We start from the raw sequence: 22,825 nt of genomic DNA, 5'->3' as shown, positions 1-22,825 counted from the left end.
AAAAAACAGAAGCACTTTTTTTTTATTCAGTTCGCGGCGCAACATCCTGCTTTTGGAAATGCCGTGAATTTCAATGTTTTAAATTCCAGAAGCACGAAGCCCCCTCCCTAGCTCTTCGTTGAAATTGGAATGTATGCGCTCTAGTCTTACCTGAGAGGATTTAAACACATCCGCGTAGAAGCTACAATTTACTTCCGGGTCACAAGTTGCTGCGTTCGGACTACACTTCCCAGGACTCTCCGCGGCCGCGTGTGCTGGTGGTACCTCCAGCAGACGTGAGTACTGGGTTGTTTTCATTCCTTCGGTTCTGCCGCCTGCTACCTTCCAAGATGCCGATGAAGGGGCGCTTCCCGATCCGCCGCACCCTAGCCTACCTGCAGGAGGGCAAGATAGTCTTCAAGAGCTCGGTGAAGGTCATGACCGTCAATTACAACACGCACGGGGAGCGCGCGGAGGGCGCCAGGTAAGACTCCACCACTGGCATCTGGGGATGAGATGACCATCACAAACGGGATGGGCAGGCGGTGCTGGTGCGTGGGGGGACAACGTGCCACTGCATCTCACTGAGCAGCGTTCCCTGATGCACCATTATTTTGCAGGAACTGGTGGATTTCAGTTTTAGAATAAGATACTCTCCAAGATTTTTCCAATTAGCATTTCGAATTTGATAAGTAGTTTTAGAGTTTGGAATCTTGTACTGTGTAAAAGTTGCACTTTCTTGTGCTGTTTGGTAATGTGAGACATTGAGCAGAAACCCGGATGCAGTTCTCCGAGGTTTGAGGGTAAGGTTTGAGGAATTTAGTGCAACCTTTTACACTACAGTGCAGACTTTTAACTGAAGGTCTAGCCAACGTAAATTTCCCTTCATGACTAAGGTTGTATCAGGTGAGACTGTGCCTTGAGCACAAGAATTCAGTGAATTATCACTAAACAAGGGAGAGGGGACCTAGAGAGACATTAATATGGTTAAAGTGCCAGTTCACTGTTATCAAAGAAGTTGATGGGCTTGAGCTGGAATATGCCATTGTTATGTTAGCTGGGTTGTAACGCGTGGCTTATCCTCTAGTTTGGTACACAGAAGATGTGTGGGTCTGCGGAAGTGATGACTTAGTTTGCCATGGGTTGTCCCACAATCTACAGACCTAGGTTAGCGGGAGGACAAAGCGAATGGTGTATCCCAATTATTATACCGGGACAAATGCCTTTTATTGAACTATGATGCCCCATGGGTGGAAAAAACGAATCTGTTTGTAATTTCCGCTGAACCCGAGTACCATTGGTCGTTACCTGGTGGAGCTGGCCTATGCAGCTATAGAGGAGTCTGGCTAGGGTTCACCTCCTTGGCCGTCACCTACCAAGCCGGACATCGGACATTGTTTTTAATGGTGCTTCACAGTCTTGTCTATCTTTCACTTTCAGTGCTTGTTTCCCCTGAAGTCCCTCCCCCTCCTCTGGTCTACCTGATGCTATCTGCATTCCTTTTCCCCTGTTTACCGCCCTCCCTACCTTCCATTCCACATAAGACGTTTCGGTCTTTGCTATGTAACTCGAAAATAACCTATGTTACCGTGTAATCTCATGGTTTTCTACTGCCTGTTCTCACCACTGAGTCCGAACAACCTTGGCTGATGCGTGGTGGAGCTGTCCTATGCAGCTATAGAGGAGTTTGGCCCTGGTTCACCCCCTTGGCCGTCACCTACCCAGCCGGACATCTGACATTGTTTTCCTCGCCTCCCCTTATGCTTCCTTCCCTCTATCTTTCTCTTATGTCTATACTTGGAATCTGTAACTGAAGTAATTATGTAATCTTTAACTTGCTGATCCTCATGTAAAGCGCTCTGATACCTACAGGTCTAGCCAGCGCTATATACAACTTTGCAAATAAAAATAAAATAAATGGGTAAATAGTAGAAGAGCCAGGTCTTCAGCTTTTTGCAGAATTTAATAAGCGAAGATGAAGCCCTATTGTGCAGAGGAATTACAGAGCGAGAGGAGGGAGGTACAGTTCTGCTCTTGATGGAGGCACATGAGACCGTACCATTGCCGCTAAAAAGAGCATTTATGAGCAAGTTACAACAATCTGTCAAAACTCAAGAAGGGTAACACATGAAGCTACTGCCACAAGTGTGAATGAAGCAATGGTCGAGAACATCCCATACTCTACTGGATATCACTAGTAATACTTGATGGTTTTATCCATTTCTTAAGTGTGCTGTGACCAACATTTTCTCAGTAATCACTGCTGTACATTATTGGGACCAGTGTCCTACTGGTCTCAGTTTCTTATGAAACCAGAGTAAACTGGCTGTAAGTGGAAATTAAATCCGGAGGTTATTCCTAAGGATAGACAACAAGCATTGGCAAAGCCAATATATATTTTTTTGGGGGTTTGCAGTTGGGCTGTTTGTGGGTCTGGGTGCCCTAGAAAGCACGCCAGTTACTAAACTAAGAGTGGTATGAAAAGGGTCAGAACACGTACTGTAAATGCTGGATTTTATATGGTGTATACAGTGAAATATTGTATAGTAGATACTTTTGACAAAAGGGTAGTATTTTTATTCCATAATTAAGAAATCTTATATGCCGCACATTTGTGAACCAAGAAAAGTAATTAATTCAACATGATATTGTGACAGCAAAATGAAACCAATAAATGCATATGGTTGGTAAAGCCTAAGTCGGTTAAACAGGCACTTCCTAAACAAAAACTATGGCTGGGTAATTAATATAGCAAACACAACAAGATGATGGACCGGAAACAAGCATCCTGGGACCGGTTGCGGGGTATCACCCCAATGATGCGCAGACGTGAGTCCCTTGCTCGCTGTACCACTGGATTCAAGCTAGCCTGGCTAATGAGGAGTGATACCCCAAAACCAGTCCCAGGAGGCTTGTTTTTGGTCAAGGGAGAATCTGGGTTGGCAGTTTGGGTTTAAGTGTTCCCATGAGCAGCAGGGTCAAGACTGATATGCATATGACTTGGTCCAAACTGGGATGGCATAGCGAGCAAAAGAACAATGGGTTAAACCTAGATCTCTTGACTGAGGGTGAGTGGTTGAAAAGTTTCAGCACTCCATCCATTATCTTGTTTTGTTTGCTGTGTAATTAATATGCCATCAAAGTAATTGTATCAAAGAACATACCGACCCTGTTAATTAGAAGTTGCATCTAGCAATATATCTGGTTGCATTATGCAGTCTATTAGCGGACCCTACGAATACAGAAATGGCCCTTGAGAAAACAATGGGACTGGTCTTTGGGTGTTATTGTCCTTCTTGTATGTACATTATGTTGACTTTTGATGTCTTACAGTTTACCATTAATTGTATCATTTGTCTTTGTATTGATTTTCCCTGCCTTGCTGAATTCGATTCTAATTATTTTCCTGTAATATGGCACCAGATATGTGCTATGCTTATATTTGTCCCATTTTTACATTGTATTAGTATAACCAAAGCTCCTTCTAATACCCCACTTGATGCTTATCAAAGTATCTTACTGTGATTATGACTGTCTAATGAATTCACACATTTTGTCACACATACTTTGTTACAAAGATTACTTTTCAACACCCTAATACAATTTTTTTGTTGCACCAGGCACAATACTGACTTTTCACACCCTGTGAGTTTGACATCTCGTATATCGCTAGATATGCAGCTAAAGAACATTCAGGCTTCATGTAAAGAGGTTGCATTATTAAGGGCGTGTGGTAGGACAAGTATAGAAGCAAGTGCTGCTGATAGTAGATATTGAACGTGAAGTTATAGCTGCTGAAGGGGCGTCTTTTAAAAAAAAAAATGAAGTTTGTCTTTGTGTTTTATTTGTTATGCCTCCTCTGGAGCAATCATGACATGGCGTTACAAACTGGGTGGAAAACCTAACCTCTAGTGTGGTTAAAAAATATTGTATGCAAAAGTAAAATATAATAATATAAAGTCTTTTAAATGTTTTTTTTTCTGCAGAAAGTTTGTATTTTTCAACATCCCTCAGATCCAGTACAAGAACCCCTGGCTCCAGATTATGATGTTTAAGAATATGACCCCTTCATCTTTTCTAAGGTTTTATTTAGGTAAGTACCGGCATCTGCTTGGGACGGGCGGCAGATACGTGCAGTATAAGTTTCCAAGAGCCAGCTAAAGTACAGTTGTTACAATTTTGCATTCCTTTCAAAGACACGAGGAACATGCACACATAGATTTTCATAATAATCATTTGTCCCACCTCTTCTACTTTGCTACAGTTAAATTGCTATTTGCCTGGAGCTCACTTTCTTTTCTCGGTCTTCGATTTTTGTGCTCTGGTAGTTTTCTAAGATATTGTATGAAAGTTGCCATACATCACACATTTCCAGGCCTTGAAATATCCTAATAATGTTACTAGACCTGCAGGTCTAGTGACTTAAATAATCTTCTCAACCTATTTGTAATGCTCTTGACCCATAAACTGTTTTCAAATGATGTGATCATAGGCAAATTCATTGAGCCGCTACTTTCTTCATTGTCACATATGAGAGCACCTTCAAATGTGCGAATTCAACATGTCTGCTGTACAGAAAAACTATTTTCTTTGATTTAATACACTAAACTTTCTTTCCATATATAATACAAATCTAGCCTCACCCCTGACTTGCCTTAGTTAATTAACAGCATTTTCATCAGGGAGGGGGCATGAATGTTACTCCAGTCATGTTTAAAAACCATCACTTTTTTAATAAATACATAACTAAAGTATAAAGTGGTAGCACACTGTCATTTGTAATCAGCAGATTTTACACTGACATGGCCACAAACCTTTCCACTGACATGCAGCTTTACCGATAAAACTATATAGTGTAAAAACAATAATGTTTGGAAATGTAGAGTTTCTGCAAATATGTGTCACTTGCACATCAATCAATCATTACATTTGTATAGCGCGCTACTCACCCGGAAGGGTCTCGAGGCACATCACAGAGTAAAGTGTTTTGTTCATATTTAACTCTGCCGCTCGTAGAGGAGACCTTGACCCGTTTTGCTAAGCTGCCGCCTGGAGCCCCGTTGGGCATTGGAGCCTGTGGGCCTGTGTGCCTTGGGCCCCGTTGGGCATTGGAAATCGCGTGGGGGAGCTGCTGTGCAGGAGCACGGGACTGCGAGGCCCAGCAGGCTGTGCGTGTTCCAGCGAGCACACCTGCAGCCTCTTCCCGTGACTCCGCACCCTGCTGACCGCTGATAACTCCTCGCGGCCCCCGCTTCGCGGGTCCCGCTCGTGGAGGAGACCTTGACCCGTTTTGCTGGGCTGCCGCCTGGAGCCCCGTTGGGCATTGGAACCTGTGAACCTGTGTGCCTGGAGCCCCGTTGGGCATTGGAAATTGCGTGGGGGAGCTGCTGTGCAGGAGGACGGGACTGCGAGGCCCAGCAGGCTGTGCGTGTTCCAGTGAGCACACCTGCAGCCTCTTCCCGTGACTCCGCCCCCTCTATTCACAGCCAGCATAAGACCCGGAGTAACTACGCGTCAGCGGGACGCGTGTGCGGGACATCACCCGGGACAAAGCCCGGACTAAGGGCGGACCCTCTGAGACCCTCCGAGAACCGAGGAGACCGGACCGGATATAAAACACTGGTATCTATTCTGTGACTCATTGCTTTTAAACCCTAGTGCTTTCGTGCCCTTGGAAATCATCGTTGTGGTTTAATAATCTTAGCTAGCATGTCTGATAAACAGGGAGCATTGTTAAACAAAACTCTTGATGATTACTTCACCAAAGCTTTCCCAGACATGCCTTTGGAAACAGTTCTGGCAGAGCGTCGTGCCGAGCGCCGCCGCTCTGTGGAAAGTTTAAAAAATCGGCGCTTGTCGCCATTATCCATACCCCCCGTGAACACTAGTGTAAATTCCCAGCTAGCTGACGTCATTGTTCACACAATGGATAGTCAACATGTGGTACCAGCAGTTAGTACTCCCTGTATAACTAACTCTCCTCTACTGGACACGATTGGTCTTGATGTCATTACACACACGAGCACCCCTGATGTTTCAAGACCTCCCACTCCCATACCATCAAAAGTAGTGCGCAGTAGAGTAAAGAAATCCACGTTGGCCTCAAGAGTACATGGGCCACCTCCATGCAAAAAACGACGTAAAGGGGGGGCTCAAGCGCAATTAAAATTAAGTCACTTAGACTTCGGAAAAAAGGCTAAAGCTCCTGTAGCTAGCACTGTTATTACTCCAGCTGCTAATGAAGGGCCTATCACCATTGCATCTCCGCCATCTACTGCCGTGGCCATAGATACGGAAGACATTATGGAAGTTTCTGTGCAGTCTAAGGCGCCCATTATAGCTCGTGATTCTGCTACTTTAGATTCTATAGAAAACGTAATTAACACCTACTCTGCATCGATCTTGGAGAGGCTGCTTGAAGTAGAATCAAGATTAAGCTCACTTGAGCGTGTACTGGGAAATAAGGGCGAATTGATTCCAAAAACATCGAACTTAGTAACGCACAAAACATCTAGCGTGACTAAGCCCAGCCCAGCCGCCCCAGCTCCATCAGTTAATTCGACACTGTTGGCGAACCCCTCTACTTTGGTGCCTAAAGGGAACATTACAACAACTGTTCAACTAATCCCACCCCCAAAAAACCCACAAAACAAATCGGCTTCTAAGCCAGCTACTGTCACAACTAAACCATCTAATGACGTAGCTAGCATTCCAAATGAAAGCCAAGCGATGGGACAAAAGCCAAGATGGGGAAGGCCCAAACCGGTGCCAAATCCAGAATTACCACCAGAGGCAGTGCCCTTTGTGGTAGTCTTAACAGGGGTTCCGGTGTTACCAACTAGCAAGAGGGAGGGCTTTGCACAATTAAAAAATAAGATCATGCATTGGCTAAGTCTATACAGGCCAATAGCACCTCACATAAATGGTGAAATTGTCCATGTCCGACGCCTCCAATGGTTGGGAAGTAGACCAAAAAACATTGAGGGAGACGTGGTGGTTGTACATTTTAGGGATCCCAATGCAGTCCAATTTGTACTAAATTGGCCCCCGGGCATTACAAATAACTGCATAATACCCAGACCATTGACATATTTTTATCCTAGGTCTGTGGTTTTTCCCTCCCAGCAACAGCCAGCCTCTCATATAACATCTCAAATCACATCCTGTTCTTATCCATCAGTTATGCAGAGGGCTGGTAGTACACAACAAATGATGCAACCACTTATTAGATCTAATCCTATGGAGCCCTTTTATCCCCTAAACCCTGTACCTGCACCTGATGTTTTTGGTTGGAATTGTGTCCCATATAGGCAAAACAAACCTAACAGAAGAATGGACCACCTAAAGCCCTTCACCCCTTTAGAAACTATTAACAGATTTGACATTTTCAGCGGTCTAGATGACTGTGATTGATGCCAAATGTCTAAGGGGCTGGATGGAAAAGAATTGTTGAATGTCAAATTGTTGGGGGGGGGGGGGAATAGGGAGCGAACCCTGTTTACAAAGAGCTGGAGTTAACACTAATGAAACCACACTTTTGGAGGATGTAACCGTATTACCTGTGTTGGTACCTATAATTGGGGATAGTCCAATACCAAGGGGAAGTGTTGTGCTCCAAAATGATTTGATGTCTTTAGAATCTGATGTAACTAGCCAAGAATGCCATATCATAGTGCCTGAGGTGGTGGGAAATGTACTGACGCAAAAAACTCAGGAATCATGGCGGCCCATAAAATTGGTTTCCTGGAATATAGCTGGGGTTTCAAAAAACCTAAGGGACCCAGAATGGTCAAGCTTTATTGACACCTTTGATTTTTGCATGTTGCAAGAGACCTGGTCAGTTGAAATTACACACAGGCTAGGTTACAAATCTTATGGTACCAGTGCGATCCCCTCAAGGAGTGGAAGACCGTCGGGAGGGTTGTTGATCTGGGTAAAAGTTAACCTAAAAGTGAATATAGAAGTGGTGGATACCAACTCCCCTGACATACTGATTTTGAAAATCAATGTTTGTAAAGGGAAAAAACTTTATTTGGTGAACGTTTACAACAGACCAACACCCATTGCAAGAGAATCTTCCTTACTAACCCATCTTGATCTGCTACTGGGTAACCTGGATACTAGAGAGAATTATGTGATCATGGCAGGGGATTTTAATTGCAATTTTGAGCCCGTTGTGGTGTTCAGTGACATCTTCTTAGAAGAAGATGAGGCAAATGGGATCCCTGTTTTAGATAATATTAAAACAGTTAAATGTTGCCCCCTGGCCCTCCAAATGAATAGACTATGTGCCGAATATTGCACTAGAGCGTGTAATGGACGGTTACCATCAGATATTAAGAAAAAGTCTACTTTCTATAGAGGGAACTACAAAAGTAACATAGATTTCATTATTGCCTCAGTGTCATCATGGGAATTCCTTCTTGACATGGAGGTAATAGAAAGATTAGAAAGCGATCATTTCCCTCTAGCCCTTCAGATCGAGGACTCCCTATTAGGAGACGCAGTTTCCCCTTTGACTGGAGAAGTAACCAACGGTGACCAAAACGAGATTCATATTAGTAATAATAGACGTTCCCTCAAATGGCCACTAATACTGGACAATGGTGAAATTATAGTAGAAATCTATAAGCTCCCTGCTAGCATCTTTGGAGGATATTCAAATGACACCCCAAAGGAGGGGAGTGGTGGTCATTTTATGGAATTACATCAAAAAAATTTTAATGCCTTAAAGCCCCTAGTTACCAAGATGCCGAAGAAAGGGCAGCAGAAAACACAAAATTTGCCCCATAGCAAACCCTGGTATAACAAGGACTGCAGGGAGTCCAAGAGGGCACTTTTAACTGCGATAAAATCGAAGGCTCAACCAGACATTATATCAGCCAGGAATAATTATAAATTGGTCCAAAAGACATGTAAAATGGCATGGGAGGAAGCAAAATGGGCAGATCTGCTGCATGCAGCAAAAACACGAGATAACATAGCCTTCTGGAGGCTGATAGCGAATGGGAACCACCAAGGCAGAGTGGTCAAGGACGTCTATTTAGACGAACAGACATGGGTAAACCATTTTTCTAACCTCTACAAGGAATATGAGGCACCCATTTTAGATAGGACCCCAATTAACGCCATTCCGGGGGATACCCTGGATTTTACTCTAGGTGAGACAGAACTGGCAATAATCCAGATTAAGTCTGGTAAAGCCCCTGGGCTAGACAAGATTCCAGGAGACTTGTACAAGCACGAATTAAAAATTTGGGCTCCCTACATTAACCATCTGTGTAACGAGCTATCCCGGAGTCTAGACTTCCCAGAGAGCTGGAAGGGGGCTGAAATTGTTTTAATATATAAGAAAGGTGACAGGATGGACCCCTCAAATTATCGCCCAATAAGCCTTATGGATATATTACAAAAAATTTATGCAAGACATATCCTATTTCGTGTTAATGATTGGCTGGACGAAAAGGCAATTTTGTCTAGATACCAAGCGGGATTCAGATCCAAAGTTAGTACCATTGATCAAATTTTCCGCTTTTGTTGCCTTTATTGGAAGTATATCAAGATTAAAAAGGGCCAACTATATGTCGCATTCGTCGACTTAAGGGCGGCGTTCGATTTAGTCCCACGTAATTTATTGTGGGAAACATTAAGTATAGTAGGGATGCCACCCACCCTGATAGAGCAAATAAAATAACTCCATAGAGGCAATTTTGCCAGAGTACGATGGGGCCCTAAAGGTGAATTAACTCCCAAAATCCCGATCGAACGTGGTGTGCGCCAGGGGTGTGTATTGGCCCCCACACTGTTTTCGCTATTTGTGAATGACATCCCTTCATACTTGGAGGGATGTAAAAACGACTCTCCTAAGTTGAATGGCGAAAAAGTTACTTCCCTATTGTTTGCGGACGATACTATTTTGATCTCCCAGACAAAAAAAGGTCTCCAAGCTCTTTTAAACTCCTTTAATGATTACTGCATTAAGAAAGGATTGGAGATAAATGGGAAAAAGACAAAATGTATGGTCCTAAATCCAACTAAGACTGACAAGGGCTGTCTAACTTGAAATGGATTAAAATTGGAATCAGTTCCACACTTTGGATATCTAGGGGTAACCCTGGACTCCAATTTTACCTGGAAAGCCCAACTGGAAAAATGCAAGATGATGTTTAGCCAGAACACAAAACCCATTCTTAGAGAGCAAGGTCAAAGTACAAGTAAGGCAGTGTCTCCTGCAATTGAACTTTTTAAATTTAAGGTTCAACCTGCAGTGCTATACGGCTCAGAAATCTGGGGCCCAGGGGCTAAAGATACCTTTAGGGTCTTGGACAATAACTTCTTGCGAAGTCTGGTCAGAGTCCCTAGAGGTACTCCGTTGGTCCCACTTCAGCTCGATCTAAATTTCCGTAGAACGGACCACCATATTATTCTACGCCCTTTAATGTTATGGATCAGGCTGTGGCGTGTACCTGAGCTGCAAGTATACAAGGATGGGTTAATAGAAATCATGGAGCTTGACAGCTACAAGGTGATATCCTGGTTTAAACATATTAAATTCTGGCTTACCCGATTAGGTCTGTCGCATTACTGGGAACATCCTGATTTACTTCCATCTCAATCAAAAACTATGGTAAAAAAAGTGCTTTTGGTCGTATATTACGGACATGATCAAAAACGCTTCTTTTAGTGGGTCACTTGTAACAAGGTTTCTTACCTTTAAAGATGATCCATTCTTCGAGACCTTTCTTGATGAAATAGAACCACCCTTAGCAAAGACCTTATTTCTGAAATTCAGATATGGAAATCTTCAAATCGGTTCAACACTGGCTCGTTGGTCTGGTGGTGTAAACTCGGAGAATCATGTAGAAGATGAATTATGTGGATGTAATCAAAAAGAAAATGAATTACATATCCTCTTTTTCTGCCCAGCATATGCCCAGGCTAGAAAAAGATGGATTAAACCAATATGTTTAACACTAGGTGTAAGATCATGCTCCCAGGCTTTAAGGATTCTTCTGTCTAGCACTAGCCAACCTATTGTATTTAGTGTAAGCAGATTCTTGCACAGTATCTTTTTCCAAAGAAGAAAGTTGGGTTACAAATTGTAAAATGTTGATATGCCAAAATTGCCGTTTAGTATTAATTGAGGGATAATTAATGAAACTCTATTCCTGCTGCCTATAATTGTTCTCACCAAGTATTATGAATGTTTTAAATATCTTGATTATCAACTCTAGAATCGACATGAAAACCGAATGCATTTATATAGCATGTTGTGCATTTTAAAAAGAAATATTTTATTGTATTAATGTATTTGTTCTTTTATGGTATTCATGCCGAAATAAAGATTGAAATGAATGAATGAATGAACTCTGTTTGCATCACACTTGTCACATACAAAAACATATGCTTTTGTAATTCCTGATATAGTTTGAAATATTTGTAACATTAATTTACAGGCTATTTATTTAAATGTTATGTGTTAGAGAAAAATAACTAACATCTTCAGACAGCTCACTTGACAAAAACCTCTAACTCCAGTAAGAGAGAAAAATAAACCTCCTTTTCCAGGCAGCAATTAGTTAAAAGGCAAACTGAAATTTGACCCGTTTCCTTGAACAGACAGCAGATGTGTCTAAATAAAAACAAGATTTAATGGCATCTTTATTGCTCATTCTTTCTTAATGAACAGAACACCTGTTCCTTTTCAGCCTGAGTTTACTCGCAAATAGCACGTCCTGATAAAATTTTACTTGTAATTGCGAGTGGGGGACTATATTTTTCGAGGCATGATTTCCTATTATTTTTATTTGGCAGGATGGCAAAAAAATCCAACATTTTACAGACCCAAAAAAGGATCACCAGTACAATTCTGAATGTTTACTGAAACATTAGATAAAAATTATTGTTCAAACATTCTTCTATTATTACTCTTTAGAACTGTATATTCCACTTATCCGTATTATAAGTCTTTTCCTTTAACACCTTGCGTGCTGCCCCGATTTCCCCCCGGTGCTGGACATTCCATAACTGGGTGTGGTCGTGACGGAACCATTCCGTCATCAGCACAGCTCAACCGTGACTGATGACAGAATGGTTCCGTCACAAGCATCAAAGGGGTTATCAGCCTCCTGTGTTTATACCATTTGTATTATGAATGCATTACAAAATTAAGTCTTGCCAAGTAAGCAAAATGGAACTCCTCCAGTTTGTTTTTTGCTTAATTGATATGAATATTTAATGTACAAAACAAGTTTCTTAAGGAGTGCACACAAGCACCATCTAAGATACTATAATGCAATAGTAGGATCTGGTGCATCAACAGACTTGGAGATATCGAAGATGTTTTTACATACCATACACCAATAACACTTTAATTTCAGTCATTGAAGTAAAACATAGATCCAACTATCAATTGCTATATGACACATAGCACATTGCTTGACTAATTGTTAAAAAAATCTAATCTTCTTTGGAGTACAATACAGTGGATACTCAAGAAAATAATGTTTTACCCATCTTTGTTAGAATTTATTGAAAGAGAATGAATTGCAAAATTCTCTTCCCCAATTCTTCCTCTGTGAAGTCAAATCCTTGAACCATTTAAAGCAGATTTTTTCCTGGTTGTTCTTTTTGAAGGAATATAAAACTCTGCTATAGGTGTGTACAATGTGACCCTTTCTAGGTCATTACTGAAACTCTTTTAATATATATTGATTATGGCTTCCTCCCATTAATAACAGAACAATAGCTCCTTCTGTGTAAATAATTTTAAAAAAAGTGTGTACAATGTGACCCTTTCTAGGTCATTACTGAAACTCTTTTAATATATATTGATTATGGCTTCCTCCCATTAATAACAGAACAATAGCTCCTTCTGTGTAAATAATTAAAAAAAAAAATCTGGTGAATAATGAAAGACATTTGCCCCTAAAATTGTGTTACCTCTTTCATATTACCCCCACCACCACTCCACTCATATCCACCCTTTTTAGGTCTCGGACCGGAAATGCTGACTAGCCAGCTTACGGGAGGAGATCTTATGTTTCTTAGTAGGGTCGTTTAACCCTCCTCTCTCCTTCATTGGCTGGCTTCCTAAACAGAGGCCAGCCATTGGAGGAGAGAACCATCACTCTGATTTAGCCCCGTCTCTTTCGGATTCGGGGGCGTACATTTTGCTGTTCTTTAGCTCGTGACGTTGTCCGTCACTCAGGACAGCAAAACACGCCCCCGAATCCGAAAATGGCCGTGTGTTTCTCCGAGGCATTTCTGCTTTGCCTGCCTCAGAGAAGCGTGGTCATTTGGAGCGCTCCTCTCTCACCGAAGCACGAGGCACGGACGCGGTATTGGCTGAAGGCTGCAGGTGAGTCACGCAGCTTCAAGCAGCTCTTTGTGTCTGGTGCAGCAATCTACAGGGCCCTGTTGGTGAAGACGGGGCACGCACACATCTGCCGGTGCCCTCCTAGTACAGACGGCTGCAGCCGGCAGCGGACCTGATCCCCTGTGTACAAGCAATGGCGAGCTGAGTGCGCCGGGATTAACCTCCTAAGTGGCGAACATGGGCCTCTGCCATCCGATCTCACAGAGCAGGAGTGGGCGACTGCTGAGACAGCAGCCTGCCCACGGTACGTGTGCCCGAGTCCGTGCCTACCCGTGGTCTCAGAGCGAGCCCCGTACACCCACAGCCCCGAGCAGGGGGGAGAGCAGGCGGGGCGCGGCGTTGTTAGTGGAGAGATCCTCGGAGCTCCACTGTCTAGGAATAGCGCCTCGAAGGCTGCGCTCTACCACAGCCGAAAACAGGGAGGGGTGGTTAGGGCGGGCAATTTACTGTGTGCAGGGATATCGGGGGTTACGGGCGCATAGAATCGGAAAAGCGTCCAATGCGGTGCTCACCGAAGCAGCGAGCAGGCGATGTGAGAGGGAAGGCATCTAACATCCACCCCTCACCACAAATATATAGCACCAAAAAAAAAGTTTTGGCTTTTCATCAGTGACCTCCGAATAATTAACAGACGAGGATGAAAGCGGAGCCTGGAAGCTCGTGACCTGCCTCTCTTACCGCAGGGTATTAAGACACAGAGTTGGGGGGGGGGGGGGGGGGGGAGTGAGACAGCGAGCGGGGGCAGAGTAGAAAAGAAAAAGAAACGAGAAGGGGAAGGGAGTGAGAGGGATAGGAAGAGAAGTGAGTGTGACAGAGAGATACACGGAGAAAAAGAGAAAAGGCGACAGCCAGGAAAGGGAAGGAGAAGAGACTGCGAAAGAGAGAAAGTGTGGGATGGGCAGAGAGGTACACCGAGCAAGGAATGAGACGGAGAAAACGAAGGCGAGCACGAAGTGCAGAGGAAGGAGGGCGGGATGGAGCTAGTGGAGCTAAGGGGGATGAAAATAGCGGAAGGAAGAAATGGGAGAGGGGAGATGGAGAAATGGTTGAAAGCGAGAAGTGCTGAGGAGAGGGAGGCGACGGACGCAGGGGCCCGTCAAGGGAGCGCGCCAAGCCCTCCGGGTTAGAACCGCAGAAGAAACAGGAGACTCCGAAAAGTTGAGGAATATTAAGCTGCGATCCTGGCACTGGGGGGTCGGAGGGTTTGTGAGCAGAGGGCTGCCTTTTGCCGCCTGTTCTCTGCAGCCGGTGAAATCCAACCCCGAAAAACTACTTAACATGGTGCCCTCAATCCTTTCTGCAAGCCTGGACGTGTCTGCAAGCCTGGACGTGGGGCACTGGTTATCAGAGCATGGGGCCCTGAAACTCCATGTGTGCCTGGGCGTGGGACCCCTGTGGCCGTCCCTGCGAGGCTGGCGCCCACCCGTACTCTGTGCTTGGGGCCACAGGACAGGGGGCCCGGTCCTCCTCCTGTGACGGAATATACTGCGGAGGGCCGGGCCAGCTCCCCGCACCAGGCCTCACAATCCTGCTCAAGAACTTTTGCCTATTTTAGTAAAAGAAGGTCTCGGCGGAGAGGGTAAGGGAGAGAGAAATACGATTAAAGAGACGGGAAAAACAACAGGGAGCGAGAGAAACCGAATGGGACTCGGATAAGGGTGCAAAAGGCATAGAAAGAAACAACATGAGAGGCAGAAAGGACAGGACTGTATATCGCCACGAAGGGAGAACTATGGTTGAGAGTGGAGAGGGAGAAAACGAAACGCACTTCTCAGAGCTCCATTGGTCTCACATTGTACATCTCCCTCACTAAGACCCCATCAATCACACCACGTACATTTCAGATCTCACCAATCCGCAGCCTGTACATGCCTTTGCACCAGGCATCTTCCTGCCCCACACACAGCATGTGCGTCACAGACCTCCATCATTCGCGGAGTTTATCACTGATGCCACGGGTCACATCCTGTACATCTCTCCAGTGCTTCTCTTGTACAAGAGTACGCAGGGCCCAAAGCTGTGCTCACGGAGCCCTCGGCTGGCATCATTGAACGTCTGGGTGCCAGAACCAAGGCTTTTTAGTCTTGAATTCACCTCAACCCTCTTTCTTAACCAGGCACTCCCGCCTCTTTATCTCACTCTTGAATGTTCTTTTTGACCCCTGCCTTCCATCTTTGTCACTGTTTTCCAAGCATTCTCTTCTCCCCCCCCCCCCTTTGTTTTTCTTTCTCTTGCTATTACCTTCGTCTGTTGAGGAAAAATAAGTCCCTGTCTCCAAATATGAGTGCCAATGGGTACCAAAATGCAACCTCAGACCAAATCCAGAGGCAAATGTATGAATGAGGCAATTCTCAGAGCATTGAATAGACCTTTTAATCCGAGGAATACTATGTCATATTTACCTCCTTAACGGGCCATGTTGGTCTGTTGGGGATATTAATGGAGCCCAGTGTGGCGGGACGTTCATGAATGTGCTGGGTCTATGGGGCGATATTATGCATGTAAATGATGGCCATAAGATCCATAGATGTGAACACTCAGGGAGTTTGGAATTAACTCTATCTCCCAGCCTCGGAGACGGAAACGTGTGTGTGTGTGTGTGTGTGTGTGTGTGTGTCTGTGTCTGTGTGAGCGTGCCTGGGCGTGTGTGTGCATCTGTGTATGTGTACATGCCTGTGTGTGGTTGCCTTTGTATGTGAATGCATGTCTGTGTGTGTGCGCGTGCCTGTGTGTGCGCATCTGTGTATGTGCGCCTGTGTGTATGTTTGTGCATCTGTGTGGGTGCGTGCCTGGGCGCAAGTGCGTATCAGTGTGTGCATCTGTGTGTGTGTGTGTGCGCGTGCCTGGTCGTGTGTGCGCATCTCTGTGTGTGTGTGTGCGCATCTGTGTGTGTGTGCGCGCCTGGGCGTGTGTGCGCAACTGTGTATGTGTGTTTGCCTCTGTGTGTGTGTTAGCCTGTGTATGTAAAAGCATTTGTGCGTGAGTGTGTGTGCCTGTGGGTGTGTGCGTGACCAGGGCAATGCAATCCTTCACTTCTTTCAAGATTAACATAAAAATGAATGTTCTGTTTGTACCACATGTGCCGTTGTCAGAATGAAATGACTGCGGATGTGGCCAGGCCTCGCCTCCACATGGGGTTCTGATTAGGTCTTTCCCGTCAGCCTGACATGTTTTTACAGTTAGGCGGAGCTCACCTTCTTGCCGGGCCTGGGCTCCCGCGGCGTTGAATATGTGCGGTGTTATCTAGGAGTCTCCCCATATCCTGTAAAGTGAGTAAAAGCGGGGTGCAGTAGTGTTGGGGTGCAGAGAGAGTGGAGGACCAATAGAAGAACTTTGAGTTAGAAGTTTTAGGTAATTCACAGAAATATTCACATACATTTTCCCTTCTCTCCCCCTCCGATTCCCTGCCCCCTGGCTGTGCTTGCTTCCCTACCCCCTGGCTGTGCTTGCTTCCCTGCCCCCTGGCTGTGCTTGCTTCCCTGCCCCCTGGCTGTGCTTGCTTCCCTGCCCCCTGGCTGTGCTTGCTTCCCTGCCCCCTGGCTGTGCTTGCTTCCCTGCCCCCTGGCTGTGCTTGCTTCCCTGCCCCCTGGCTGTGCTTGCTTCCCTGCCCCCTGGCTGTGCTTGCTTCCCTGGCTGTGCTTGCTTCCCTGCACCCTGGCTGTGCTTGCTTCCCTGCTCCCCTGGCTGTGCTTGCTTCCCTGCTCCCCTGGCTGTGCTTGCTCCCCTGCTCCCCTGGCTGTGCTTGCTCCCCTGTCCCCTGGCTGTGCTTGCTCCCCTGTCCCCTGGCTGTGCTTGCTCCCCTGCCCCCTGGCTGTGCTTGCTTCCCTACCCCCTGGCTGTGCTTGCTTTCCTGCCCCCTGGCTGTGCTTGCTTCCCTGCCCCCTGGCTGTGCTTGCTTCCCTGCCCCCTGGCTGTGCTTGCTTCCCTGCCCCCTGGCTGTGCTTGCTTCCCTGCCCCCTGGCTGTGCTTGCTTTCCTGCCCCCTGGCTGTGCTTGCTTTCCTGCCCCCTGGCTGTGCTTGCTTTCCTGCCCCCTGGCTGTGCTTGCTTTCCTGCCCCCTGGCTGTGCTTGCTTCCCTGGCTGTGCTTTCTTCCCTGGCTGTGCTTTCTTCCCTGGCTGTGCTTACTTCCCTGGCTGTGCTTGCTCCCCTGGCTGTGCTTGCTTCCCTGGCTGTGCTTGCTTCCCTGCTCCCCTGGCTGTGCTTGCTTCCCTGCTCCCCTGGCTGTGCTTGCTCCCCTGGCTGTGCTTGCTCCCCTGCTCCCCTGGCTGTGCTTGCTCCCCTGCTCCCCTGGCTGTGCTTGCTCCCCTGCTCCCCTGGCTGTGCTTGCTCCCCTGCCCCCTGGCTGTGCTTGCTCCCCTGCCCCCTGGCTGTGCTTGCTCCCCTGCCCCCTGGCTGTGCTTGCTCCCCTGGCTTTGCTTGCTTTCCTGCCCCCTCGCTGTGCTTGCTCTCCTGTGTGTATATGTGGCTCTGTGTGTGTGTGTGGCTCTGTGTGTGTGGTGGGGGGGGGCTCTGTGTGTGGTGGGGGGGCTCTGTGTGTGGTGGGGGGGCTCTGTGTGTGGTGGGGGCTCTGTGGGTGTGTGGGGGGGGGCTCTGTGGGTGTGTGTGGGGGGCTCTGTGGGTGTGTGTGTGTGTGGGGGGCTGTGTGGGTGTGTGGGGCTCTGTGGGTGTGTGTGTGGGGCTCTGTGGGTGTGTGTGTGGGGCTCTGTGTGTGTGTGTGTGGGGCTCTGTGGTATGTGTGTGTGGGGCTCTGTGTGTGGGGGGCTCTGCAGGGGGGTGTTTGGGGGGCTCTGTGGGTGTGTGTGGGGCTCTGTGGGTGTGTGGGTGGCTCTGTATGTGTGTGTGTGGGTGGCTTTGTGTGGGTGGCTCTGTGTGGGTGTAAATGCAATAGGTCATGCATTTGCGAGCGATTAACCTATTGGCATTGTAAATGACAATGACATTTATTTAACGATTAAGCTATTGGCAATGTTAATGACAATGCCATTTATTTAAGAATAAAAAAAATGTCATGAGCAATGCCAATAGCTCTACCTTTAATAATGCCGAGACCATTGCATTGTAAATGCTTGTTAAGCTTCTGGGGCAGTAATGGGGTTTTTCAAAAAGCAGGATACAACACTTTGCCTGTCGGGTTCAGGTTTATCATCAGCCAACAATAACCCTGACCAAGTCATTGCAATGCTTGAAACTTATTTTGTAGAGTAGCCATTTTCTCTCAGTATAGTTACCAAAAGTGGAACATTGACCTTCTGGATAACAGTATATTGTATTAACTATAAAATTCTGCTGCGTAATAATTATGAAAAATGAATCAGTACCTAGCCGTTGTCTTCTTGTTTGGTACAACTCTTCTGTCAAGCAGTCATGGGGTTTGTCATGCCCAAATTAATGAAATTATTAATCCTTTTTAACAAAAGTATCTTTCCTCAGAAAGCAGGGCAAAGACTGAAACAAAAATAAGTGATGTAGCAGAGCCACCTTTTGAGGTCGAGCCTAGAGCTGGCCATGCGCTGCTTGTTAGGTCAATCCTAGAGCAGCGCATGCGCTGCTTGCTGCTCGACTTTTAGTAAGGGGGATTTCAAAGTGCTACCCTGGCCTAAAGCTTGCGAGCATGTATGCGTGAACGAGCTCAGCCGCCATCTGCCTTTCTTATCTCAATGTTTTACAGTTACGAGCCGTCATGGCTCATTAAGTGCTTTTGCGTGCAGCGCGCCCTAACAACTCCCTCCGCTTCGCTCTCCTGCTGCAGTCCCCATCCATGCATTCCGCGCTGCCAGTTGTGAAATGTCACCAACATGTACCAAAAAGACTTAACTCTGCACCCTTAAAACAGAAATGTGAACCACTCATGTATAAATAACTAAACTTCACGGACTGGCCGTATGTGCACAAATATCCGTTATTCACACACATTTTGTATTTTTTGAAATGTGTTACCACTTACCTGAAGAAGAACAACTGTGAGTGCATTTCTAGATAGCAGTCACTTAATTGCTCACGAAGTATGATGCACTGAATAGTTACTCATATTTTACAACCTTATTGTGAGTGCCCGCCTATGTCGTATAATGAGGACTCCTTTCCAGTGTAATGTGTGGAGAAGTGTGGCTCACTGGTTAGAGCAGGCAGACCCTGAAGCAGAGGTCAGACCCGGGTTCAATTCCGGACGCGGCAGGGTCTTGAGCTCAAATGTCCATGGGCTCGATAATTCTCGCTTCGGTGCCTGACCGAATCATGGGTTCACACTCTGCAACTCTGGGCATTAAGCTTGCTTAATCTCCACAACGGCCCCCCCGCAGCGGGATGCCTGGCTTTCACCTTGGGGATGCCCTGTAGGGGCTATCTTACAGGGAAAAGCCAGGACGGGTTCCCAAGGCAAGCGCGGAGATACCCCTTCGGGGGTCGATTCTGGCGCTATATAAGAAACATAATAATAATAATAATAATAATAATGTAATTCTATTGACATCAAAATAAATAATAGCATCAAGACATATCTGCGTACATTTTACCACGCTAATTTAATGCGACTTTACTTTAATAATATTTATCACAATTAGTCATGCTGCAAACTAAACACAGACGTGTTAATGAGAACACAAAGGACTTATTCCCTAGTCAACCCGGTAAATCTGAGCACATTAAATAGGATCAGCAAACACCAAAGGTCACTTATGCACTGGGTCATGACAACAGATCCAGCATCGCCTATTGGATGTGGACTGGTGCTGCGATTTACACAAAGGTTTCTCCATGAGCAAAATATGGGATGTGCATGTGCAAACTGAGATGCTTTTGTGTATGACTGTGGTTGACCGGCACCACGCCTACTTTTTATTCATAGAATGCATGTCCTACAGCCTGCACTGTTTTTATGAGGTTCTTTCCTCCAATATTTTTTATCTGTTGTAGAGAAACCTTTTGGAGATCTTCTTTCAAACCCTGATCCAGGAGCCACAACGCAGGAATGAATAAGATTGCTGAAATTAATTCTGAGATGGTATAACCTCAAATACAGTAATTATTAATTTAAATGGTATTAAATGTTTGGAGCCCTCATAAAAATAGAGCACTGGTTTAAAGGCAAGCATATTATTGCAGTTTGCTTTTGAACAAACTGGAGTGTCAGTGGGGCTGTCAGCCTCAATATTGCAAATACTGAACCGATGCCATCTTGGCCTCTGTCGCTTCACTGTGATCTGGTTTTGACTATTTCGCCTGCGTCACATGTTTACGCTTCGCAGCAAACAGGAGTTGTGTGCCCCACTGACTCTCATGGTGTACTGTAACTCCCACTACAACAAGAAAAAAACAAGCATTGGCATAGCCAATAGGTCTCGCCTTTGGGACCTTATAATTGTTTAGGCATGCAACAGTTGATGTTGTTGCATCAAGGATATTGTGCGGCATAACTAAATGCTTATAAGGTCCCAAAAGCGAGACCTATTGGCCATGCCAAGCTTGTTTATCAATGCACAAAATAGCACTTTACCAAGATACTGTGTTTTGAAAGCTGCTTTGCTTTTCATGCCGTTATCACAAATGCCCTGATCGGAAAACCGAAACGTTCTGTCTTTTACTTTAACCCCTTCGCTGTGGCGGCTATTCCGCCCCAGCGCTAAGGGGGAGGCGGGGCTGTGCGGCGGTCCCGTGCTGGTGACGGAACCGCTCCGTCACGGCCCGCGGGTGAGCTGTGCTTGTGACGGAACGGTTCCGTCACGGCCCCGCCCGCTCTTTAGAACGTCAGCGCAGGCGCGGAATTCGCAGGCCGTGACTGAACCGTTCCGTCACCAGCACAGCCCACCCGAGGCTCATGACGGAACGGTTCCGTCACAAGCATTGGAGGGGTTAATGGAACTTTGTAGCTTTTGCAACATGGTATGATGATTGATCTGCTTTAATTTGCTGTAAACTGCTAGAACTTTTTAATTGAACACGTGCTGAATGCACAATAAAACCCTTGAAAACGAATGAATTGGGATATGCTACTGTTGTATGCTGATGGATCCAAGGTGATAACAGCTAAGCGCCGAGAGAGAACTTTCTGGATTTTGTGCCTTCAAGTAAGAAACGGAAAAACAACAAGGTTATGGATGCAATGCTTAAATTAATGTCAGTCACTGGCAATTGCTCAGGCTGCATCCCAATTCATCGTCTTTAGCCCACCATGCCACCTCAGTTTGGATCCAGCCACATGCATATCAGCCTTGACCATACTCCTCATGGGAACAGTCCAGCCTGACCTTCTAAGGCAGGCCCTTCCTTAACCCGAATATAAGCAACCTATGACTGGTTTTTGCCCTGATTAGGGCTCTTTAGTCGGATTACCTTGGTTCCAGTGGCACAGTGAACCGCGTACCCATATGTGGGCATACACAGCATTTAGGCCATCAAATGCATAAACAACAATGTGATGGATGGAATGATTGAATTAATCTCAGCCACTGGCAGTTGTTCAGGCCACATCCCAAACCATCATTTTATGTCCACCATGCCACCTCAGTTTGCTTATCTGATGGAGGGAGGCACCGTATGCAGAAGTAGTGATGACATCCCTATAAGGATCATACAAATAATACTGAGTAGTTGTTGTCAAAATCACATCACTGAAACTATTGTAAAAATATAAACTGCAACAAGAAGGCTGGTCTTGGATGGTGGCCTGACACTGTAGCTGGGTACGGTGTTCTAGGCAGGCTGCTTCTCTAACTAAGCCTTCCAGGTGATGCAACACTTTACCACAGATGGATAGCATCTTTTAGTAATGTAGGCTCAATGTATTTCTATCACTGTGGTCACTAAAAGGCCTTCTACATTTTATAGTGATTAGAACCACATTCGTACTGAAAGTAATCAACCTTGACCGCAAGAATTCGAAATATCATTAATATTCATATAAAAGGAAAGTGGGTTAACAATCCTGGCTGTTGAAGATTCCAGTCAATACAACCACTTGAAATGTGGTGTCTCCTGGGCAGAATGATCATCTATGTAAGATTAATTACATTGTGAAAGATTTGTAGAGCCACCAAAAAGTCCTGAAGTAACCTGGAATGGTAAATGCAGGTTTCATCTTAGGGCAGCAGGACAAGCAACCTCTGACTGATGTTTTTTCAAAGTGGCATTCAGGCTACTCTTACCATAAGCCAAGTTGAACAGGTGAGAATTTACAGACCTCCTGAGTTTCGGAAAATCATTTTCATGTTGTGTCAAAGTTATAATGGTAGTTTGTTCCGGTATAGAATGTTACAACGCAGGCATGTACCACATGTCTGCCTTTACCACGCTGGTAAGTATAAATAATGAAAGTGAAATATACATATAGTATAATTTTTGTTTTTGGAAGGAGACCCCCCTCAAACACCCCATTAATTATTTTTTCATCATTGGAGCCCTTCTAAAGCCCCCCTTTATTTACTACCCTTGCCACCCTATGTCCTTACCCAACCTAAAATATCCTCTACCCCA

At 45.5% G+C, this 22,825-nt stretch overlaps 1 protein-coding gene across 1 annotated transcript in view; it reads left to right on the top strand.

Annotated features, from left to right (window-relative positions):
- The first annotated feature begins 219 nt into the window (after window positions 1-219).
- Window positions 220-22,825, top strand: part of LOC147693010 (small ribosomal subunit protein mS25-like) — a 47,227-nt gene continuing 24,621 nt past the window's right edge. Inside the window, exons 1-2 of the mRNA XM_086939252.1 lie at window positions 220-463; window positions 3,966-4,072. Coding sequence (XP_086795378.1) covers window positions 330-463; window positions 3,966-4,072 — 241 coding nt within the window. The 5' untranslated portion in view covers window positions 220-329. The remainder of the gene's footprint in view (window positions 464-3,965; window positions 4,073-22,825) is intronic.

The sequence above is a fragment of the Lissotriton vulgaris genome, chromosome 9, assembly GCF_964263255.1.
Source record: "Lissotriton vulgaris chromosome 9, aLisVul1.2, whole genome shotgun sequence".
Taxonomy (NCBI): Eukaryota; Metazoa; Chordata; class Amphibia; order Caudata; family Salamandridae; genus Lissotriton; species Lissotriton vulgaris.
The sequence above is the reverse complement of the archived record's forward strand: the minus strand, read 5'-3'. Positions and strand labels throughout refer to the sequence as shown.